Below are 22,165 nucleotides of genomic sequence, written 5' to 3'. Positions count from 1 at the left end.
ATGGGGCTAGCCTTTCTGAAGGGGGGGTCCACCCACTGCCCATGCCGATATTGATTGGGATCTCTACTGGCTACTGTAATACTAATAATTCATAAAAACAACACAAGGATTAGTATTTAAAGAATGACCTAACAACAATTAACAAACTTGTTTAAAAAAAAAAAGTGTCATTTTAATATTCTAAACAGCCACGAGCAATTTTAGCCCAGAGGGCAATATTTTTCAGAAAGTTATAAGTACCCTTAGATGGGTTTTGAAATTAAAGTGTCAGCTCCACCAAAACTATAGGTTATATACTGTATTTATAAACATTGGCATGGATTCTGAGAGCTTGCTATCCCAGGTAAGTAGAACAGGTTATGGTAGGCAGGTGAGACATTTTCCAGTTTGCCTAGAGAAATAAAAACTAATTTAAGATGGAGCCAAACTGAGTGAGCCTCCCTTGCAGACAGGGACTTGGCACTGTATCTGTACTTATGTCTCAGCTCACCTCTTAATGAACAACTCTACAACCCACTGCTTTCCCATAGAGTAATTTATTATAGCTGTGTTAGGTAACACTCAAGTAATAGAAACAGTCTGCCCCGGTTAAGGTTGGAGCAAACCTTTTATTATAAGCATGGATTCTAGTTTCCTGTTATTAACACCTCCACCACCACCACACACACACAATTCTCCCATTAGAAACTCCCACAAAAATCTGTTTTCCCACAATTAAAATTAAATCTGACAGCGGGAGCCCCGCTGGCCGTGGCTGTTAGCCCAAGTCCTGCCAGATTTTCTGTAAAACCACAAATTCTGTTTTTTTTTCCCCATGGCAAATGGATTTCCAGGATCCCTGATTATAAGATGGATTTTGACACTCCCCTTACATTTGCTGAAACCTTTCTGCTTGAAATTTCACAGACATGAATTTAATCCAGCATAAAGTTTTTCTGGAGAGTTTGAATGAAATTTCACAAGGATTTTTGGAACAGTGGGGTGTAAGAGGGTTCCAGACAGGTAAGTTTGCAGTATTACCAACCTCAAATGTTTTAAAAGCATGAGTTGGCCTGCCAAAATCATGATATTTTACAAAACAATAAGATTTACATTATTTTTATTTGTCTTCTTTTTTTTGCGCCTTTATGGGTTATGTTTTGTAGCTTTGATTTGCAACCATGAAGGCTAGAAACTTTTTAAAATGCAAGCTGAGATTCTCATATAATCATTTAATGCTGGGAGCTGAAGTTTTACATATATCAGATGTCGACAGAATTATGAGGTAAAATCATGAAAGTTGACAACATCAGTTGGTTCCAATTTAACAGGACAGCTTGGAGCCATAAGTGTATAGAGGGTATTCTAAAAAGTGAGGCAATTTATCTCTCAGTTTTTAGACATTTTTTTAATTTATTTTTTTAAACAGCTTACCTCAACACAGAGTTTGGCACAGAAACTTCACATTTGGTTTAATTGTCTTTGAGTTCTGATGCCATTAATTAAATGTGTAGGTATTAGGGAGGAGAAATTATTAAATTATTAAAGGTAGTTTCAGAGTAGTTAGGCTATTGCAGTGTTTTGCACACCTCAATCCAGTTTGTGCACACTTTTTGGTAACATACACCTGACTAATGTATGCTTCCCTAAGAACATCATCACTGCATATGTTGCCTGCCTTCCTACATGTTTCATGAGCTTCCAGCTACAATGCACACTTCGTAATGTACATATGTCCCATTGTGGATGTTATGAAGTCTGTATATCGCTGATGCCCAATGTAGACCTTTATAAACTATGCATTATCCTGTGGTAAACTTTATAAACTCTGCCTGGGAGTGGCAGGCAGGGAATTAAAGTAGGGAAGAGGCAGTATGGAAGTGAGGGGCTGGCTTGGTATCCGGTGGGAGGAAGAGTGACCTGGGAGAGATGGAGAAGCGTGAGGAAGAGCAATATCCTGCAAACTGTGCTAGAACCCTTATGTATCTTGCAAATTCCATGCAGTCTTCTGTTAGTAAACATTTCTAAAAAACATTCGTTCAAAATGTAAAGAAGCATGAGGCAAAAAAATTGTTTCCCTAGAACATAAGAACAGCCATACTGGGTCAGACCAAAGATCCATCCAGCCCAGTATCCTGTCTACCAACAGTGGCCAATGCCAGGTGCCCAGAGGGAGTGAACCTACCAGGTAATGATCAAGTGATCTCTCTCCTGCCATCCATCTCCACCCTCTGACAAACAGACACTAGGGACACCATTTGTTACCCATCCTGGCTAATGGCCATTAATGGACTTAACCTCCATTAATTTATCTAGTTCTCTTTTAAGCCTGGTTATAGTCCTAGCCTTCACAACCTCCTCAGGCAAGGAGTTCCACAGATTGACTGTGTGCCGTAGAAGAACTTCCTTTTATTTGTTTTAAACCTGCTGCCCATTAATTTCATTTGGTGGCCCCTAGTTCTTATATTATGGGAACAAGTAAATAACTTGTCCTTATTCACTTTCTCCACACAACTCATGATTTTATATACCTCTATCATATCCTCCATTAGTCTCCTCTTTTCCAAACTGAAAAGTCCTAGCCTCTTTAATCTCTCCTCATATGGGCCCCATTCCAAACCTCTCATCATTTTAGTTGCCCGTCTCTGAACCTTTTCTAATGCCAGTATATCTTTTTTGAGATGAGTCCTATAGTTCAGGTTGGAAAAAAATCTAAGGAAAGACCATTTTAAGTCTCTCCAAAATGAAAAACTGTTCAAAGTTTGGAAATTAAAATTCCAATAAATAAATAAATGTGGCAAGTATACTTATATTTATCTGAAGTCAGTCAACCAAGAAATGTATCTTAGTGATGTGTTTCCAGAGTCTCTTTATTCTTTTTTTAAGGGGAACTTTAATTTCAAATGTCTGAACTTTCCATATTTTTTGTTTCTAGATAAAACTCCAACTGTTTCTTAATATTTTTTCTGAATAGAGAGAGGATTTCTTTTTTTTTTTTTTTTTTAACTTTAATTCCAGGAAGCCAAAGTTTTCCCCTTGGAATAATAATATTTTGAACATCTATAGTGCCTTCCATCCAAGGATCCTAAAGTGCTTTACGTGAATAATAATTAGCATTCTTTAGCCTTTAGATGGTGAAAAACACTTTACAAATATAAATTAATACACACAACTCTCTTAAGAGGTAGGTATTATAATCCCCATTTTATAGATAAGGAAACTGAGCAGAAAGATTGTGTCTTTTAGGATTGCCAACAATCCCTTATAACAAGATGTCTTATTTTTTCATTTTTGTACAACAAGATCAGGAGCTGCTGCGTGCTAAAAAAGCAGCAAGAAATACCTATAGTGAATATCAGTGAGCAGGCCTTCTCAGAGGTCCAGAGAGGCCCAGTCCACTTCCAGCTTGTGAGGCATCTAGCCATAATAAAAATAAAAAATGACAACACATGAAAACAAAATAAGGCACCAACAAAAAGTGAGACATAATTTGAATATTTTTTTATTTAACAAATGATTTTCTAGCCTTTTTCTGTGCAAATGCACTAATTATTGAGGAAAAATCTAGCGTTCATGCAATGTAACAGTTGATATGAAGCATAGTGAGCCTATTTAAATGGTCTTGTTCCATAGCTGAACAGTGATAGTTCTTTACCTGCTTCAACACGTTGAAGGTGCGTTCATATGAAGCCACTGATGCAGGCAAACTGACAAAAATACGCATGCAATTGTGATATTAGGAAACACCTCAGAGAGTCCAAGTTTGAGTATTTCTTGAAGCAATTCCTTTGAGGCCCCCTTTGAGCTTGAGGCCCAGGCCAAATGGCCCTCCTGGCACCCCTCACCCCGATTGGCCCTGTTGGTGAGTACTGCTTATTAATAACAATATTAATTAATGATTGGGTGGGGTGCTAAAGAAAACAATTCCTTATTGTTGAAATGCAATGTTGGCAACTCTTTGTCTTACTCAAGAGTCAGTGTTAAATTATCAGCCTGGCTCTAACACTTATATTGCCTAAAGCAGGCCACATTGTTCTATGCACTATGCAAACATAAATAACATATCCTGCCCTAAAGTGTTTACAGTTTAAAAGACAAGACATAAAAGGTGGATGAGACACATAAGTGGGGGTAAGTTGGGCGAGATGCAATAAGAAATAATCATATAATGTGTGCAAATTGTAGCTAGCCAGTAAGAGAAGTCACTCAGGACCTCCTGACTTCCAAGCCCTTGTTCACTGGAGTCCTCTAGCAACCCTGTGGCATAGCAGGGAGTATCCACCCAACCTCCTCAATCTCTGTTCTAGCTAGGACTCAAATTGTTCTCAGTGATGCAAGATCAGGCACTCAAACACGAAGTCATCCTTTCTCTTAATAATAAGGCTACTGAAATTGAGATAATTTTGCCTACAGTTTGAGCAGTCACTTTGCTTGACTAGTTTCTTTTGCATGTTTTTACAATACTTCCACTAGCGTCACTCTTCTAGTTGCTCCTCCATGTACCGAACTGGGCTAGAGGAGCTGCAGGAATGGACCCTGTTTTAAATTTATAGTGAGTGAATTTGTTTTCATGGGGATAATATTGTTTTTGAAAAATACACTTTTAATTTTGCCAGAAATGGATGCAGTCGTTAAGCCTGCAACGAGCTCTCTATGCCTTATGCTGACTTTAGCGGGCCGTGTGGTATTCAGCCATTTTGGGCATTGTTCTGCCTGCAATGATTGCACTCCTTTGTGGGAAAGTTCCTCTTTGCAAACAGGTTTGCAAACGTTGGGGCCTCAGTTTTCACATAATTTTGTTTTCCCCACGATGCAGCCTGTGATCGCTGCAAGGCAGATTGTTAAAAGGTGTTTGCCAACCAATCATTCTCTCTCAAACGTGTTTGCAAACCAGGACACGGCGGATAAGGGAGCCCTGCCCACTCTCTAATCAACTCCGCAGAGTCGCTATCCTGCAAAAAGTCAGTTTGCGTCGCGGGGGGGTCCGCACCCCTGCTGCCTGCCCGCTGCCCCCGAGCGGTCTGGGCGGGCACGCGCGGGCGGCGTTCGGAGCTTCGGACGCGAGCAGGCGGGGAGGGGGGCGGAGCTGCAGTGGGCAGGCGCGGGTCACGTGATTCTTTTCCTGGGGCTGGGTGGGGTCCCGCGCCCACCGCTACTAGTCCCGCAGCAGCTCGCGCCGCGTTCAGCCGCTCGCGCGCTCTCTGTCTCCATGGCGACCCGCGGCGGGGCGGCGGCCGGGAGGCCCTACGAGCTGGTGGTGTTCGGGGCCTCGGGCTTCACGGGCCACTTCGTGGCGGAGGAGGTGGCGCGGGTGGCGGCCGGGGCTGAACTGCGGGGCTCGCTGCGCTGGGCCGTGGCCGGCAGGAGCCGGGACAAGCTGCAGGGGGTGCTGGACAGGGCGGCGGAGAGGCTGGGTAAGGGCAGGAGAGGGCGGAGCCTGACAGGGGCTAAAGAAACGGGGACCCCGGCTCTTCCCCCCCCCCCATCGCCCTGCCCGCCCCCCCCCCCCGTGGTGATAGCAATTCCTCCCCCACCTCCGTCCATGGGCCTGCCTGGTCACTCCCCCCCCCCCGTGCGGTATCAACATCCCTCTATTGCGCTGCCCAATCACCCCTTCCCCCTGTGGCGATATCAGCACCCCCCCCCAATCGCCCTGGCCGGTCACCCCGCCTCCCTGCGGTGATAGCCGCACCTGCCCCAGGCCCCGTGGCCCTGCTGGGACTCTCCCTGCCCAGCCCCCCGTGGTGATATCAGTACCCTCCCCCCCATGGCCGTGCTTGCCCCTCCCCCCCATTGCGCGGCCCGGTCACCCCTTCCCCCAGTGGTGGTGGCAATGTCCCCCACGGTCCTGCCTGGGTCCCCCTTCCTCCTGTGGTGATATCAGCACCCTCCCCAGTGCGCTGCCCAATCCTCCCTTCTTCCTGTGGTGATAGCCCCCCCACATGGCCCTGCCTGGTCCCCTTCCCCTTGTGGTGGTAGCCGTGCGCCCCCGACCGGCCTGACCCCTGCCCAACCCCCTCCCCTCGTGGGCATAGCAGCACTACCCTACAGGGACAGTGCCAACTCCCCTATGGCTCCTCATTCCCTCCTCCCCCCCCACCATGCAGATAGCAGTGCCCTATGCCCCTCTCCACCTGTGGCTGGGGCCTTAAGAGCTCTTTTTCCTGTTTCAATCTCCTTTAACTCCTAACATTCTGGATAAAAGGGGCAACTGGGCACAAATGTTGGGGGAGTCCTCCTTCAAGATCCTGTGAGTGGAGTGGGGATCCGGAAGCCTGGTCCCTGCAGGCTGCTGAGCAGTCAGTAAGACTTAGGCAGCTCTGCTGTGGTGGCGTGGCCTTGTAATCTGTGTTTGGGACCTTGAACAGCAACTGTGATAGCAATTATTATTCGTAATAATAGTCATAGTCTCCTGGTCCCATTAATCAGGCCAAGATCCTTTGCAGCTGTTGTGAGGTTGCACCGGATGTTGCTGGAGTTTACCTCTGACACCACTGGGGTTTAATCCTTCTCTGCCCCACAAAATGGAGGGGAAAGTCCTAGTTTGTTAATGTGCTGGAAAAGCATCCCATTTCCTTCCTATCCTTGTTTCTAGTCACACCATAAATAAGACAATAAGAACTGTAGTTAAAAGAAAGAGGTAGTAAACTTGATGAGGGTAGTAACCTGATAGTACCGGGCAGGCTTCTCTTGTAACACTTATTCTTTGATTCTCAGGAAAGCCAGAGCTAAAGTCAGAAGTTGGCATAATACTCTGTGATGTCAGTGACCCATCCTCCCTTGCTGATATGGCTAAACAGGCAGCTGTTGTTCTCAACTGTGTGGGCCCAGTAAGTATCAGTCTTCTAAGTATCAGAAACAAAATGGACAAACAAGCAATTCACATGCTGTTACAGACAAAAGGCATTGGTATACTGTAAACACATAGTAACTGAGTATGCGGTCTTTTAAGATCAAAACACGAGCTGTGACACTCTAAAATATTAAATATCGTTTCTGGAATAAATAAATATTAATGAGATTGTGCTGTTGCTTCGGACAGTAAATTTGGAATGGCTGCTTATTGCACGTGAAGTATTGCACAATAGTTGCATATGTTTTGTTTAGAAAATAAAACCAGTAAAGGGAATTTAATCTACTTGATTATTGTTTTGCGTTAATACTAAAAACAAATTTAGATTTATCATGTGCTCTACTCCCTCATTCTACATGTCTTGGCAGCACCTATCTTCTAGCTCTTGCCCTTTGATCTACTGTGGATAAGTTGGCAGAGGGAATTCTGCAACTGAAAATTTAAAGAGATACCAATAACTAAAGATCAGACAAATATAATAGATAACATTTTTCAGACAGTACTAACCACACAGATGTCTGCATCTGAAAGATTAAAGCAAACAGTTTGTTCTCTGTTTTAAGAGTACTTCAGGTATGTATTGAATTTGAATGTTTCCCGGTGTAATTAATTTTCCTTGTTTGTGTGAGTCTAACACAGCAATAGAAGAGAGAACATTTTAATTGAAAAATGTAATGTAAATCCACAAAAACTGGCTGAGGAATCTGAAATAGATGTAGTGCCTGAAACCACTTTGAAGTGTTTGTCTTTTAGATAACCAATTAAATTTCAAGTTTATGGTATCCCTTTAAATTCCCCCAAAGAATGAGTTCAAGAATTTTAGATCAGCATAGGGCAAACTCTGTTACATTTTGTTGATATATCCTAACAAATGGTAATGCCCAACCTACTGTGATAATTTGCTCCATTTAGCAAAACTGTCTAAAATATTTGCTTTTATTGAACATTTGCCAAGTAAGATAAATAGCTTCCTTTTCTGTTATAGTACAGGTTTTTTGGAGAACCTGTAGTGAAAGCTTGTGTTGAGAATGGCACAAGTTGCGTTGACATCAGTGGAGAACCTCAGGTATGTGACATGAACAAATGAATGAATTACCGCTTGAAAACATCAGATGAATTATTTAGTAAAAACAGTTTTATTGAATATATTTGGGTCACATCTTTAGTTCTCACTGTTATTTCTGAACAGGAAAAATATTTTCCAGTCTCTCAGCTGTGATTTTTTTAAAATGTGTTCTTAGTTTCCCTTTCTTACTCTTAGCAAGAGTCATTAGAAACAGTGTGGGACTGAAAATTAGGAACTCATGAATTTTAAATCCCAACCTTGACTGTGATGTCATCTGGGGGTTTCATCTTTTACTTTATTTTCCAAACCATAAAATAGGAATATTAACTACTTGTTTTCCTACTTCACAGGAGTGTTGTAAGGATTAGTTCATGTGTATAAAATGCTTTTCGTACATATAGCACTATATAAGTGCTGATTAATAATACTGGGCACAATTTTCAAAAGTGCTCAAGTGACTTAGGAGGCTAAATTCTACTTTCAGAAATGATTTTAGCTAAATTGTTTGGGAAATCTTGAAAATTCAAAATTAGTAAAATGTCATATCTCCTGGTAGATTCCCTAGATATAGATTGTAACTTTTCTATGTGATGGGTTAGTGGTCTATGCTACACATGTGAAATACCTCATCTCGCTGGAGATTCAGGTTCAAATCTTGGTAGAGTTGACTCATGGAAGTGTTTTAGAAGAGACCTTTAAAATGTAATTCCTTTCTGCTGTGTGTGCGCGCATTAAACATTCCATGTACACTATTTTTAAGAGTAGGGATTTGCTCTGATGATCTTGATTAAAATGCTCCCTCCCCTCCCAATTGAACAATGTAATACAGTAACTCCTCGCTTAACATTATCCTTATGTTTCTGAAAAATGTGACGTTAAGCAAATCCAATTTCCCCATAAGAATTAATGTACATGGGGGGGGTTAGGTTCCAGGGAAATGTTTTTCACCAGACAAAAGTCTGTGTGTCTGTCTACACACACACACAAAATAAGTTTTAAACAAACAATTTAATACTGTACATAGCAATGATGTTTGTGAAGCTTGGTTGAGGTGGTGAAGTCAGAGGGTGGGATATTTCCCAGGGAATGCCTTCCTGCTAAATGATGAACTAGCACTCAGCTGAGCCCTCAAGGGTTAACATGTTGTTACTGTAGCCTCACACTCTACAAGGCAGCACAAATGGAGGGAGGAAAGACAGTATGACAGACAGAGAGAGACACCGTGTGTGTGTGTGTGAGAGAGAGAGAGAGATGCGCATTGCACCTTTAAGTACACTGATGCCACTCTAAGTACATTGCCTTTTTAATTAGAACAGCAAGTTGAGACTGCAGCTGCTGGCAGCAAGCTCCTTCCATCCTGAGCCCTGTCATGTCCTCCCTGCTCTATGGAGATGGGGAAAGCGGGGGGCAGGAGTAGGGGGGAGGGGGATACCCTGACATTAGGCCCCTTCTTCTCCCCCCTGCACAGCAAGCAGGAGGCTCCCGGGAGCAGATCCAAGGCAGAGTGCAGGAGCAGCACGTGGCAGTGGGGGGGAGGGACAGCTGAACTGACAATTGATAGTCTGCTTGATGGCTGCTGCATAGGGAACTTAGGGGAGCAAGGAACTGATGGGGGGCTGCCGGTCCACCCTGGTTCAAAGCCCCCACCAGCTAGCTCCAACAGGCTGCTCTTTCTGCAAGCAGTGGACAAAGCAGGTGGCCGCCAAACATCGTTATAAGGGAGCATTGCGCAACGAGCATGTTCTCTAATTGATCAGCAACGAAACGACGTTAACGGGGACAACTTTAAGTGAGGGGTTACTGTATGTGCCTAAAAGATGCCAGTGTCTGCATTTCAGTGACTCGGTATATGTATATACTCTTCCAGAACTTGGAGGTGATAAAGATGCTATATAAATGTGAAATATGACTGATTGGATGTGCTTTCACAGAGGATAGATAAGTAAATATTAAAGGTTGATTCTTTGCTGTCTTGTTCTGCTCCCTTAAAATAAATTATAGTTTGTACAGTTCTGTCTGTAATGATGCTTTAAAAAAAATAATTTAGTGAGATTTTAGGTCCTGATCCAACAGAACATTTAGGCATGTGCTTAAAGTTAAGCACATAAGTAGTCCCATTTACTTCAACAGGACTACTCTTGTACTTACAATTAAACACATGATTAAATGTTTTGCTGAATTGGGGTTTAAAATCTCACTTGAAAAAATCACTAGCTGTCATGGTAGTTTAGGACTGGAATAAATTGCCTAGGGAGGTTGTAGAATCTCTGTCATTGGAGATTTTTAAGAGCAGGTTAGACAAACACCTGTCAGGGATGGTCTGATAATACTTAGTCCTGCCTTGGGTCAGGAGATTGGATTAGAAGACCTCTCAAGGCCCCTTCCAGTCCCATGATTCTATACTTCAAAATTATAAAATGTTCTGTTGGTTAGTGATATTGGCTCTTAATGGCTCATAATTTTCTGTATGGTATTGGTGTAAAGGAAAAAGAGGAAAGCATAATTATGCAGAATTAATCACTGGCCTTATGGGGTGGCCAGAATGTAACACTGTATCTTCCACAGGAAAGAGAGCAAAGATAACTTTAACTGAAACACCCGATTTAAAATATTTCAAGTGTTTCTGTGTGAGTGGCTTTTCAGTTGAGCTGTTTGTTTTCAATGTCTAAGATACATATCTTGACTGTGTTATACTTTACACAAAGATACTGTGAATATGTTATGACTAAAGAACATTGAATACTGTAACTAGATACATTTGTGGTCTACTGCTATACTGTTACCACCAGATGAAACTTGTGTTATAGACAATATGTGTATGATGTGAAGTTTTATGAATAAATAGGCTTTTATTTTATTTAGAATATAAACCATACTTCTTCGAGTGATGGTCTCTATATGTATTACAAATGTGGATGCACATGCGTGCCATGTGCCGGAGCTGGAAGTTTTTCAGCAGCAGTGTCTGTTGACCCGCACATGCTGATGTAAGGCTCCCTTCTAAATGAACCCGAAAAGGAGGAGGTTCCCTCTGTGTTATGGTTAAAGTTAGAATTAGTTAATTTAGCATGTTTCCTTGAAGTTCAGATTAAACCACAGTTCAGGATTATTCATCTTAAAATGTTTGTATTTAATATTTTTCAGTTTCTGGAAGGAATGTATCTGAAATATAATGATAAAGCTGCAGAAAAGGGGGTGTATGTCGTTGGAAGCAGTGGCTTTGACTCTATTCCAGCAGATATGGGAGTCTTATACACCAGAGACAATTTGAAAGGTGATTTATCTAAGTGTGACCTTTATCTTGATAGTTATGTTGGGCTGAGATTCACAATCCTTGATCCTGGTTTGTTTGTCATGTGTTTATTGCTAAGGCTCAGATTTTGTCATGGATATTTTTAGTACAAATCACAGACAATAAACAAAAATCCACAGAAGCCTCTGACCTGTCCGTGATTTTTACTAAACATATCCCTGACAAAACGGGGAAGGAGGAGGGTCCAGCACCCACAGTGGCTGGGAGCTCTGGTGTCCCCTTGGGCCCCCCTCGCAGCGTCTGGGCAGCTGCTGGGGGGTCTTGCCCACTGTGGCTGGGCAGCTGCGGGGTCCCCCTGCTGCTCACTGGAGCTGGGAACTCCAGGGTCCCCTTGTTGCCTGGCCATTAGGAGCTGCTGGGGGCCCGCCAGCAGTGGCTGAGAGCTGTGGGGTTGCCTGCTGACAGTTCCAGCCCCAGGGCAGAAAATGTCACGGATGTCTCTGGAAGTCACGGATTCCATGTTCTCCGTGATATAATGGTAGCCTTATTTATTGCTTATGAGAGAGACAGTAGTAGGTGTTGGAGCCACAATATATTCTGTCGTTCTGTCAGTGTCCTATTGTTACTATTTTGTGTTTAAGAAGGACAAATGTGTAGAAGCTAGACTGAAATGATTAAACTAATTTCAGCTGTAACTTGACCCCACTCTCAGTTATGGATTCTATGTCCAGTAGAATTGCATTTAGTATACTGAATACCTTTCATTGTGGAACAAGTTGATTTGTAGTATGGCACTCAAAAGAGCTACCAAATTTTGTGACTTCATCTCTAAGGGTACGTCCATACTATCCGCCCAGGTCGGCGGGTAGCGATCGACTTCTCAGAGTTCAATATATCGCGTCTCATCTAGACGCGATATATCGAACTCCGAACGCGCTCCCGTCGACTCCGGAACTCCACCACCGCGAACGGTGGTGGCGGTGTCGACGGGGGAGCCGTGGACTTCGATCCCGCGGCGTCTGGACGGGTAAGTAGTTCGAGTTCAGCTACGCTATTCGCGTAGCTGAACTTGCGTACCTTAGTTCGACACCCCCCCCCTCCCCCCCCAGTGTAGACCAGGCCTAAATGTCAATGGCCTACATAATGCTTAATGTCAAAGCAAAGGCGAAAAATGCTTTGGGCCTTGATGTTGTCTTTTCCCTTTTTTCTTTAATTACTGAGCTGTCCTTTATATAAAACAAGGATGGCAGCTAGTGAGTGCGGATAATACCATACACTCTGATAAAAGCACTTTGCCTATGGTACTCAATGTGAGTAAAATAGCCTTGGCTTACAATCTTAGTTTATTTACCTTGGAGATAATGTACTTCAATACTGGAGTCTTACTTTACTCTTCCTCCTCTGCTAGTGATGTCAGTCCTCTGACAGTCTGTCCGGATGTGTCCCTCAGTGGGTGAACTACTGTCTAGTTCACTGCTGTATGACTGCATATGCTATGAACTACTTTTTTTCCCCATTAAAGGTACCCTAACTGCAGTTGAAAGTTTCTTGACTGTGAAATCTGGACCTGAGGTTAGTTTGTTTATATTGTCTTCTGAAATTGCATACTTATTAGCCACAAGCATACATAATGTGAAAATTACAAAGCTTGTGGCACAGCAGCTAACCAAATAAATATTGTTTTACCCATAATCAAAATATCATATCCTTTGTCGCAGCTTTGCAAAACTGCCATGAAGCTATATCGGACCATGGAACAAGCTAGATGCCAGCCCTTTGTGGTCTTTTGATTAAAAACAGTTATCATAGCAAGGCTCATTTGTAAAGAGTTGGTGGGGAAAACATGTGCAAAATGCATTCAAACATAACAACCTGAGCTGGTGTCAGTAGGCCAGTGCCAGTATATTTTTTTAATGCAGCTGGTCGTGCATATAGACATAGTATGAGAAATGTTAAAAAGTAGTAATAAGGAAAGAGTTTCCCCAGGCTGGATTAAACATTAGGTCAGGATTTTAGATACTGGAGTAGTTACAGTTTTGTGGTATTTCACTAGGGTTACAGTATCCATGATGGAACCTGGAAGTCAGCTATTCATGGCCTTGCAGATCAAGACAATTTGAGGAAGCTTCGAAAGCAGATAGGACACAAACCTCTCCCAGTCATTGGTGCAAAACTAAAAAGAAGGCAAGAGAAACTTATAAAACCAGAATTTTGTTTTGTTTTAATCTCTTTCCCCTAGAGCTTTATAATTATATTATATTTTTTAATATACATTTCTAAAAGAAGGAATATTTCCTGTCTGGTATAATTGGATGAATAAGTTGTTTAAATAAAGGCTTAATGTATCTGATATTTCAAGATAAGGTACAATGAGGGGAAAATGCATCAACTGTTTGTTTGTTTGTTTGTAACATCACCTGTACTTTATTAGAGAAACTGTTATGAAAGCTTTATTAGAGAAACTGTTAGGAGCACCTTTTGACCCTAGATTTACTGACTTAAACAATCACATTTTAAAAGCTCTTACTGCTATGGAAAGACAAAATGTTGTACAGGCAGTAAGTCCAATTCATCCCTCGGTAATGCAATTGACTCTGGTTTGTGGTAGGGATAAATTTGGCTCAGGTTTTTGGATTATTTATTACTTAAACCCAAAGGAAAGAGAGATTATGGGGTAAAAATGCTTATGGAAAAAGCTCTATTTTTGTCCAAGTTGTTACAATTGTAAGTCAGTTTTACAACTTGCTAAATTTTGAAAAGAATAGCTATACAGGTGCCATTACTGCAAGTGAAGGAAAATATTAATGAATGTTTCTTTTGCCTTCAGAGGACTAGTGTTTTACAGTCAGGAATTCAAAGAGTACTCCATTCCATTCATGGGATCAGACGTCTCTGTTGTAAAACGAACTCAACGGTACTTGCACACAGATTTGGAAGAAACACCTGTAAGTTTGCTTTTATGTTTATAAAATCAGTGTTCTGTTGTGTTCATTGCACCACTTTCAGTGGTGTGAAAGCATCCCTTCAGTTTTTCTTCAAATCAACTATCTTCAGACTAGACTGGCTACAGATTTAGGTTTGCTAGAGAAGGGACAAACACATTGTCTTTTTTGCCTTACTGAGCTTCAGTTAAAGAAGTTAATAGTTGGGGGATCTTGTGGGAGACTCATTTGCTCCTAGAATCTCAGCTGGCAGTGGTGTCCTAGTTTTTTTGTTTTGTTTTTTACCCTTCCCCACTCTGCAGTCTGTGCTTTGCTAGTTGGGTACCATCTTTCAGGTGTGGATCTAATACCATTTCTTCATGAATCTTGTCAACTGTAGGCTAAACTACTTAACACACTCTATGCAGCTTGTTATCTTAGTGTTGTGAGCCATGTTGTACAGTATATAAAACAAGAACTCTGTATGCTGCAATGGCCTCCTCTTTGTTTTTGAGCGCAGTTTAACATATAGTTAATCTATAAATCCCTATAGGGTCTGCACCATGGCTATCTAAGAATGCTTCTCTTTATATACCTTCCATACAGATGAGAGAGAGATGAACAAGTTCTTAGACTCAAACTTTGTGGGAAGAGTTTTCTGATTAGAAGTTCTTGACCCTGGAACTTGTCTCTCTTGTCAGTTCATCGGAGTAGGTGTTTGCTCACTTTGGAAAGTAGGGTAATGTTCATCTACTTCTTCAGGTTTTTGCTGGAGGAAGGCTGAGGAGTGTTTCACTTATAAGACTGGGTGAAGCAGTTGGGTTAGAATATTGTTTATGCTCTTTAGAGAAGTATTGGGGCAATTTTAAGTTTATTTCTGTTGTTTTTTTGGACATAGCCAAGTGTTGGGAGTATATATAGTTAATAGTTTTCATTCTAATTATGATGTAATTTATGCCCAGAGGTTTAGGCAGTTGGCCCATTATTACAAACATAAAATATAACAAATTTTGACTCTAGCTCATTCCATGTGATTCTGCACCATTCTAAACGTATGTTAAGATAAGATACTGATCCATACTATGCATTGGCCTTCATTATTTTAACCTTACTTACAGCATCAACCACTCTTAAAAATAGCCTCTTTTCTAGTTTAACATCTTCTAATGGTTTCCTGTGTGCATTAAGGAATACTATTATTTCATTCCCTACTCCCCGCCCCCCAAACTGCCAGGTCTGTGTAGCATAGCAAGTAATTGTGATCAAGGGGTAATGGCACTCTTGATCTGCACCTGGTGTTTTTATTGATGTCTGCGGGATTTGGGTGTGCAGATTGAGGGCAGCATCAAGGTGAGAAATGCTCTATGTTCACAGTGCGTGGGTGCTGAGCTTTTACACATTTTCCCAGCAGGAGATGAGTACCAGCAGTCTCCTGAATCATTTAAAACAAAGTTAGTTTTGCTTGTGTTGAGGCAAAAAAAGATGGGAAATGTAGTTTTAAAGGAGGAAGAAAAGTAATGTGTATCTGGGTTACAATCTGTTTTGCACTGTTCTCTTGTTTACCATATTCCCTCTCTACAGCTTGCACCACAAAATTATAGTTATTCTCCCCTTATTTTTTCTACTCACTGTGAATACTGAAAATGCAGCATTAGTCAGAGATGGTTGGAATTGAGTGTATCTGTATATCAGAAACGGTACAGTAGCACAACTGCAGCATTTCTAGTGTAGATTGTACAGCAATGGAGTGGGTCCTTCTGTTGCTGTACTAAATCCATGTCTCCGAGACGCAGTAGTTAAGTCAATGGAAAATTTTTTCTATTGACCTAGCAGTGCCTATACCAAGGCTTAGGGAAGCTTCACTATGTTGCATAACATGTGAACTTTTTCACAGCCTTGGGTGATGTGCAGTACTTAAGTGACCTGACTTTGTAGTGTAGACCAATCCTAAAAGTTGTTTGAAGGTTCTTCAGAATCTTTCTGCTGTGGAATATCTTTTGACATCAGCACAGTGGAATAGTTTTTTTGGGTCTTAGATAAGAGCTGAGAGGCAAGTAATTGTTATGTAAATCTTTTACTGAAAACTTATCATTTTGTGTTCCTGTATTAGGTGCAGTACGCAGCTTATGCAACGGTGGGTGGCATTGCATCTGTTATTAAGCTGATGTTTGCTGGCCTTTTATTTTTCCTTCTTGTGAAGTTTAGCTTTGGAAGAAATCTCCTGACAAAAGTAAGTATTGTTCTTCATTTTTTAAACATTTCAGAATGGTGGCCAGTTGCTTTTTCTAATTTAGTTTTGGGTTTTCTTTTGCAGTACCCAGAACTTTTCTCTTGTGGACGTTTTACAAAGAAAGGACCAACACAAAAGCAGGTAATTTAATTCTTTCATCCACAGTTATACAGCATTTTGGTGTTTGCTTTTATTATGCAAATTACAGCACAAAAGTCTAGAGTCTGCCACTTAGGGGTGTGTCTATACTGCAATAAAAACCCCATGGTAGAAACTCTCAGTGCCTGAGTTAACTGACTTGAGCTCTTGGGGCTAAAAATTGCAGTGTAGACATTCCGGCTGGAGCCTTGGCTCTTAAATCCTGCAAGGAGGGTTTTAGAGCCCAAATATCTACACTGCTATTTTTAACCCAAGTCAGTTAATCTGGGCTGAGAGACTAGAAAAGTTCTTGGTGCAATATATATTGTTATGCAAAGGTATAAAAAGGTGAAGTACACTTGCTAGATACAAATTGTTGTATTACACAAAGAGATGGATACTCTGTAAATGAATGTATTTCTTGTCTTCTGCATTGCAGATAGATGGATCATCCTTTACAATGACATTTTTTGGTGAGGGGTACTGCGAGGGCCAAGATCCACAACAGGGCAAACCAAATGTAAAAATCTGCACCCAAGTGAAAGGACCAGGTAAAGAAGCCAGACTGTTTTATTATGGTCATCTTAAAAATTCAAGGTCAGCTGTTTGTCATGTACGCCTCTTCTACTGACCATTATTTTTAGCATTGTAAAGAGTATTTGAATATAGCTGCAAGCCATTGTATAGTTGCCAGCTGTTATAAAGAGGCAGTGATGTTGGAAGGAAATCCGCTTGTGGGTGTTGTATAAGCAAGAAGTTAAACTGGGGAAATGAACCCACTAGATGTAAATAACATTACTACAATTAAAAAAAATTAGCTTACTGCCTTAACTTATGGAGGACTTCCATTTCTTGTAGCAACCTGGAATTTCAATACTAATTACATCTCACTCTGTTGTTATTCCAAGGCTAAACACAGCCATTACTATTACCAAGCTACTTTTCCATGATTTTTGGGAAGAGTGCCTGTGTACTGACTGTTGTTAATTTTGATGGAATATAATAGGCACAAAGAGTTAAAGGTGTTATGACCCTGTCAGTGTCTAATGTTAAACAATGTTGAGGGTTTGGTATAGAGAGACCTTAACCTGCTTAGCATCATGGCAAACACATCATTAGAAATATTTTTAATCCTTTATTAAGTATAGAAAAAAGAGAGAAAAAACAGTTAATGCTTTTATTTTAGCAGCATGCCTTGCTCCCTTTCCCTCTAGCTGGAATTTTTTTTAAAAAGGTTGCCCCCATCCCTAGTTGATGGTGTTTAGGTAGTAGTAACTGTTGTGGGAGGGTGGGGCGGAAGTTAGTTGGGCTGGAGCAGTTGCTGTTCTTAAATCCAATCTCTTTTCCTAAAAATCAAAACAAGACACACACAAAAGGAGAAACAAAAGAACAGTAAAAAATAGAAACTGCAGCTTCGTGCTGGTGTTGACTCACTTCCATCCTCACTAATGAAAAATCACTATTGCAGATGGTTTTATTGGCCACTCTGAAAACCTGTACAAGTTTGCCGGGTCTAACTGCCTCTTGGTTACAATCTTACAGCAGTGCTGCAAAATATCGTCTATACCAGACTCTTATTAGACAGAAGGAAAAAGGAGAGGATTAGACAAGACATAAAGAACAAGGACACACACAGTGTTTGTAAAAGAAAGTCTTTTATCTCAGGTGGTGGATGGATTTAGGAAGCAGGTGCAGGTGGTGTTATCTGGGTCTCTTTCTGGAGCAGGAAGATGAAGGCCTAGTTGAGTGTCATGGCAGATCCTGGTGTCCCATGAGACAGTGGGAGTGAAAGCCATGATTGTAAGTCTCTCTGCAGCTGTTGTTGGCAGATAGCTGCTTCTTTATTTCCCCTTCCCCCTCCACAAAAGGAGTGGTGGGTGGAATAACTCATTCCCCTCATATTGTTCACTAGTTAGGCCTACTTCCAGTACAATACATTTTGATTTTTGGTCCCATCTTTCTGATGTTCACCATGCATGATATTAACACCATCCTTGAGTTATATCAGAAGGCCTTTTTGCATCTTTTCCCATCAGTATATGTTGTTTATAGCTTATTGTGACATTTTATGAACTTTTACTCATATGTCACAGTTGAGCTCACCATTAAGGTATATTTATAGGCCTAATTATTACAACAGTACTACTTTATGTAAATTTATTCAGTTTCTGATATTACTCTCTCACTTCCTAGATGGAATAAGCTAAAAGTGATGTGAAGAGAGAGTACTTTCATGATACTTTTGTGATTGTTACAAATTGGCCTCATGCCTTACTGTATAGGCACCAGTCTGTTGTAATTGGACCCAACTGCTGGGTCCCATGTACTTCTAAGTTGACTGGTTGACAGTAAGGGAGTCTAGGGCTCACTCCTAGATACAGACATCTTGTCTGATGCCCTTACTTGAGATGTGGATACCAGGGCCCAGCTGGCCTATGGTCACTCTGGGTTTCTAGTTTAACTTCTTTGGGGACAACTTGGGAGGAAAGCAAGGAACACAGGTTTAGCCAAGTAATTTCTTTGCAGCCCAGAGTTACAGATCTTTGAAAAGAACTGAGATGTACCTTCCCTGAGTCTCATCTCGCCTTTTCTGTGTGTGTGTGTTCTCTTTCCTGCAAGTCCTTATTGCACATGGCTGTGCTGAGGCTCTTCATCTTAAATAGGGTCTGTGTGCCATGTGCTCATCCTGGGAAGCTTATTCTCTATATAGGGGCCTGCAAGGAGGAGACTAGTGCTCCCTGGAGGTGGGTCTGTAGTCAAGACAGTCAAAATCAGTGGCCTAGATTTCAGTCTTAGTGATAGGGAAAAGTTGTAGGCCCAATTATTACAAGACTAATTGTGAGCTCAGCTGTAAAATGTACATAAAAGCCCGTGTCAAAATAATTTACAGTAATAAATGTTGATAGAAGTTGCAAAAGGGAGATAAATGGAATTAGTACAAACAAAAGGATCTACTGCTATAACTCAAGGACTGTGTTAAGATCAGGCCTGCTAAACAAGCAGTGTGGAACCAGAAATCAGTGAACCAAAGTTAGGCCTAATTGGTGGACAAAATAATGAGGGGATGGGCAATTCCACCCACCATTCCCTTTGTGGGTCTTTAAAGAAAGACAGATTGGCAAAGAGCAAGCCTCACCACATGGCTGCCACCTTCCACAGCCTTCAGGGACCTGAGGGATGTCCTAGGTGGAGAGTGGGACCTAGATAACACCATCCCCTCTACAGCTCCAGCTGAATCCCAAACACTGATGAAATAGGACCTGACTTCAACAGCACCATCAGTCTCTAAACAAACTTTTTCTCCCCCAAAAGGTCAGTTATTGCTATGTCTGCCAAACAGGGATTTTTCTTTTAAAGATTCTCTCCAGCTAAAGGAACATTGTTAAAATGAAAGCCTTACTTAAAGTATTTGAATTGTAAAGTATTAACTGTTTCCTTTATCTTAAAAGGTTTAAAAGTATGCTTATTAAATAATGTTTCCCCCTGGTACTAAACAAGCTGAGGTCTCTTGCTACTAAACCCTGATCCATGTTTAACACTGTTTAATGTTGAACAGGGACTGGGTTAGGTTAACACCTTTGGCTCTATATGCCATCTAATTATATACACCAGTCTTCAATGAGCTGTGTCACACCATATTGGTGCTCAATAGAGATACCTACTTCATTATCCATATTTTTTGCAGATGCTGGCTATGTTGCTACAGCAATAGCAATGGTTCAGGCAGGTGTAGCACTGCTAAAGGATGCGAGTTCTCTTCCTAAACAGTGAGTCTTTATTTTCCTATGTACTGTATGTGTGCACTCAGGGACTCTTTTTAACCCCCTGGTCCTCTGTGCATTTAAAATGGAGCTGGAAAATGAACATACAGCATGCTCCTTATGTATTAAGTTATCCAATTTGTTTCAAGAGCGATTGATGTGAGCTGTGTCTTGACAAAATCAGCCACCTTTATTAAATTCTGTAAAACCCCCATGCCAAGCAAAGCTTTTTATAACTCAGTGCATAATTATTTGTAATAACCAAGTCTCACATTGAGTATTATCTTCTGTAATTATCAGAATTAAAGTGATTAATCTTCTAAGACTTAATTGTCCCCATAGCTAAACTATTTAGCTTTTTAGTCTTCCCCCTACTGCCCTGGGGTGGCTGCTTCTTTGGCTGGCACAAAGGAGGTGTAGTTGAAGAAAAGTCACTGCTGCATACAGGGCAGAAGAGAAGCATAATTAAAATTAACTTTTAGTTATTTGTGCCATTAAGATTTTAAATATTGTAATATTTATGTAGCTATTAAACTCATTTTTTTGTATAAAAGTTACTTTTGAAATGCTTCAGGGCTGGCCATGCTGGTAGAGCTCTGTGTGAGAGAACTTGTCACTGATCCCTGCCTTCATGGAGGGATTAGCATCATCACAGAGAGAGGGTCCTGGGGAAGCAAGAAGCAGAGGGAATCATATGCTGCTGTAGAGACAGTCCATCCATTAAGGCAGGGGTAAGGGCAGGTTTGATCCCTTAGACTGTAAAATCCCTAAAATGAGCTTGCATCATCACAAGAGCTCCTGTTGCAGGCACCAAAATCCTGCCTCAATTAATTCATAAGCATTGGCAATACTGTACTTAGGACAAATGGTTATCATCTTTGGTAGTCAGGTAAAATGCATCTAATTTGAGGACTGAATTATCTCATTTTAAATGTCACAATGATCAACTAGTGGTACATCTTTTAATGGTTTTATAATTCATTTAACAGAGGTGGTGTATATACTCCAGGAGCTGCTTTCTCCAAAACAAAACTGATTGATCGGCTGAACAAACATGGCATTGAGTTCTCTGTTATTAGCAACTCAGAAGCCTGAAGTTTCAAAATAATTCCAAGGACAACTATAATTGCACAAACTAATGTACCAGAGCTTCTTCAAATGTAAAACCTAATAAAAATATTTACAAATGAGTTGTATTGTTGCTAACAATGGCATTAAAAGGATTATAGCATTCATTAGCTAACCAGCTGATGCAAAGAGATTTCCTCTAATACTCCTAAAGCATGAGGTGGAGTTAATTACTGCTTCAGCTTCTATTTAGATGCCAAAATTAACCTCTTATTTATACAAGATTATAATGGGATGCATGTAGGTGTGTTAGGTCTGATCCTTCATAGAATTTTAATAGTTATTAGAACTCCAGAATGGTAGATTGGGGACACTAGGTTCTAAACATCAAGTTGTCAGTCAAGGGATTTACAAAATAAGTCCATTTACCACAGAAGGGTCTGGATAACAAGTGCCTTAGCTAATCAAGCCATTACTTATGACTATTTAGAGGAAGGGACCACTTAGTTGTGCTGTTGTCATTGTGTATGATTTGGTACTTATACAAACAAGACACTTCACTTTTTTGTAATGCTTAGTAACTTGCTGTAATGGGCTTTACAGTAGGAAAATTCAACTCCTTATTTCTAGGAGTTGCACTGAAAAACAAGAACATATTAGGAGTAGATGGAGTAATTAAGATAAAGACAGTTAATACAGGTCAAAAAACGCTAACAAATTAACTTACATGTTATGTAAGTGCAGAAGCTATCTGCTCCATGGTATAAATCCTACTCATGATTCTAGAGATGTGGAGGGAAATCCTTTTGTAAGTTGATTTTCAAAGATTTAGTATGACAAGCAAGCAGCTTTGGTCCATCTTTGGGTGTGGTACAGTATATGACCTACAGCACTTC

General features: G+C 41.0%; 1 protein-coding gene across 3 annotated transcripts in view; it reads left to right on the top strand.

The window, feature by feature from the left end:
* SCCPDH (saccharopine dehydrogenase (putative)) overlaps window positions 1–21,391 on the top strand; it is a 36,106-nt gene extending 14,715 nt beyond the window's left edge. The window contains exons 1-12 of one of the 3 annotated variants that reach the window (XM_039530693.1): window positions 5,111–5,393; window positions 6,697–6,809; window positions 7,818–7,898; window positions 11,043–11,172; window positions 12,674–12,723; window positions 13,205–13,335; window positions 13,979–14,096; window positions 16,183–16,302; window positions 16,387–16,443; window positions 16,880–16,991; window positions 20,126–20,207; window positions 21,191–21,391. In XM_039530693.1, coding sequence (XP_039386627.1) covers window positions 5,189–5,393; window positions 6,697–6,809; window positions 7,818–7,898; window positions 11,043–11,172; window positions 12,674–12,723; window positions 13,205–13,335; window positions 13,979–14,096; window positions 16,183–16,302; window positions 16,387–16,443; window positions 16,880–16,991; window positions 20,126–20,207; window positions 21,191–21,296 — 1,305 coding nt within the window. In that variant the 5' untranslated portion in view covers window positions 5,111–5,188 and the 3' untranslated portion in view covers window positions 21,297–21,391. Of the gene's footprint in view, window positions 1–5,110; window positions 5,394–6,696; window positions 6,810–7,817; window positions 7,899–11,042; window positions 11,173–12,673; window positions 12,724–13,204; window positions 13,336–13,978; window positions 14,097–16,182; window positions 16,303–16,386; window positions 16,444–16,879; window positions 16,992–20,125; window positions 20,208–21,190 lie in introns of those variants that run through there. The other 2 variants (XM_039530695.1, XM_039530694.1) reach the window with 2 other exon arrangements.
* Window positions 21,392–22,165: the final 774 nt, after the last annotated feature.

This window comes from Mauremys reevesii, linkage group 3 (assembly GCF_016161935.1).
Source record: "Mauremys reevesii isolate NIE-2019 linkage group 3, ASM1616193v1, whole genome shotgun sequence".
NCBI lineage: Eukaryota > Metazoa > Chordata > Testudines > Geoemydidae > Mauremys > Mauremys reevesii.
This window is presented reverse-complemented; position numbering and strand designations above follow the sequence as displayed.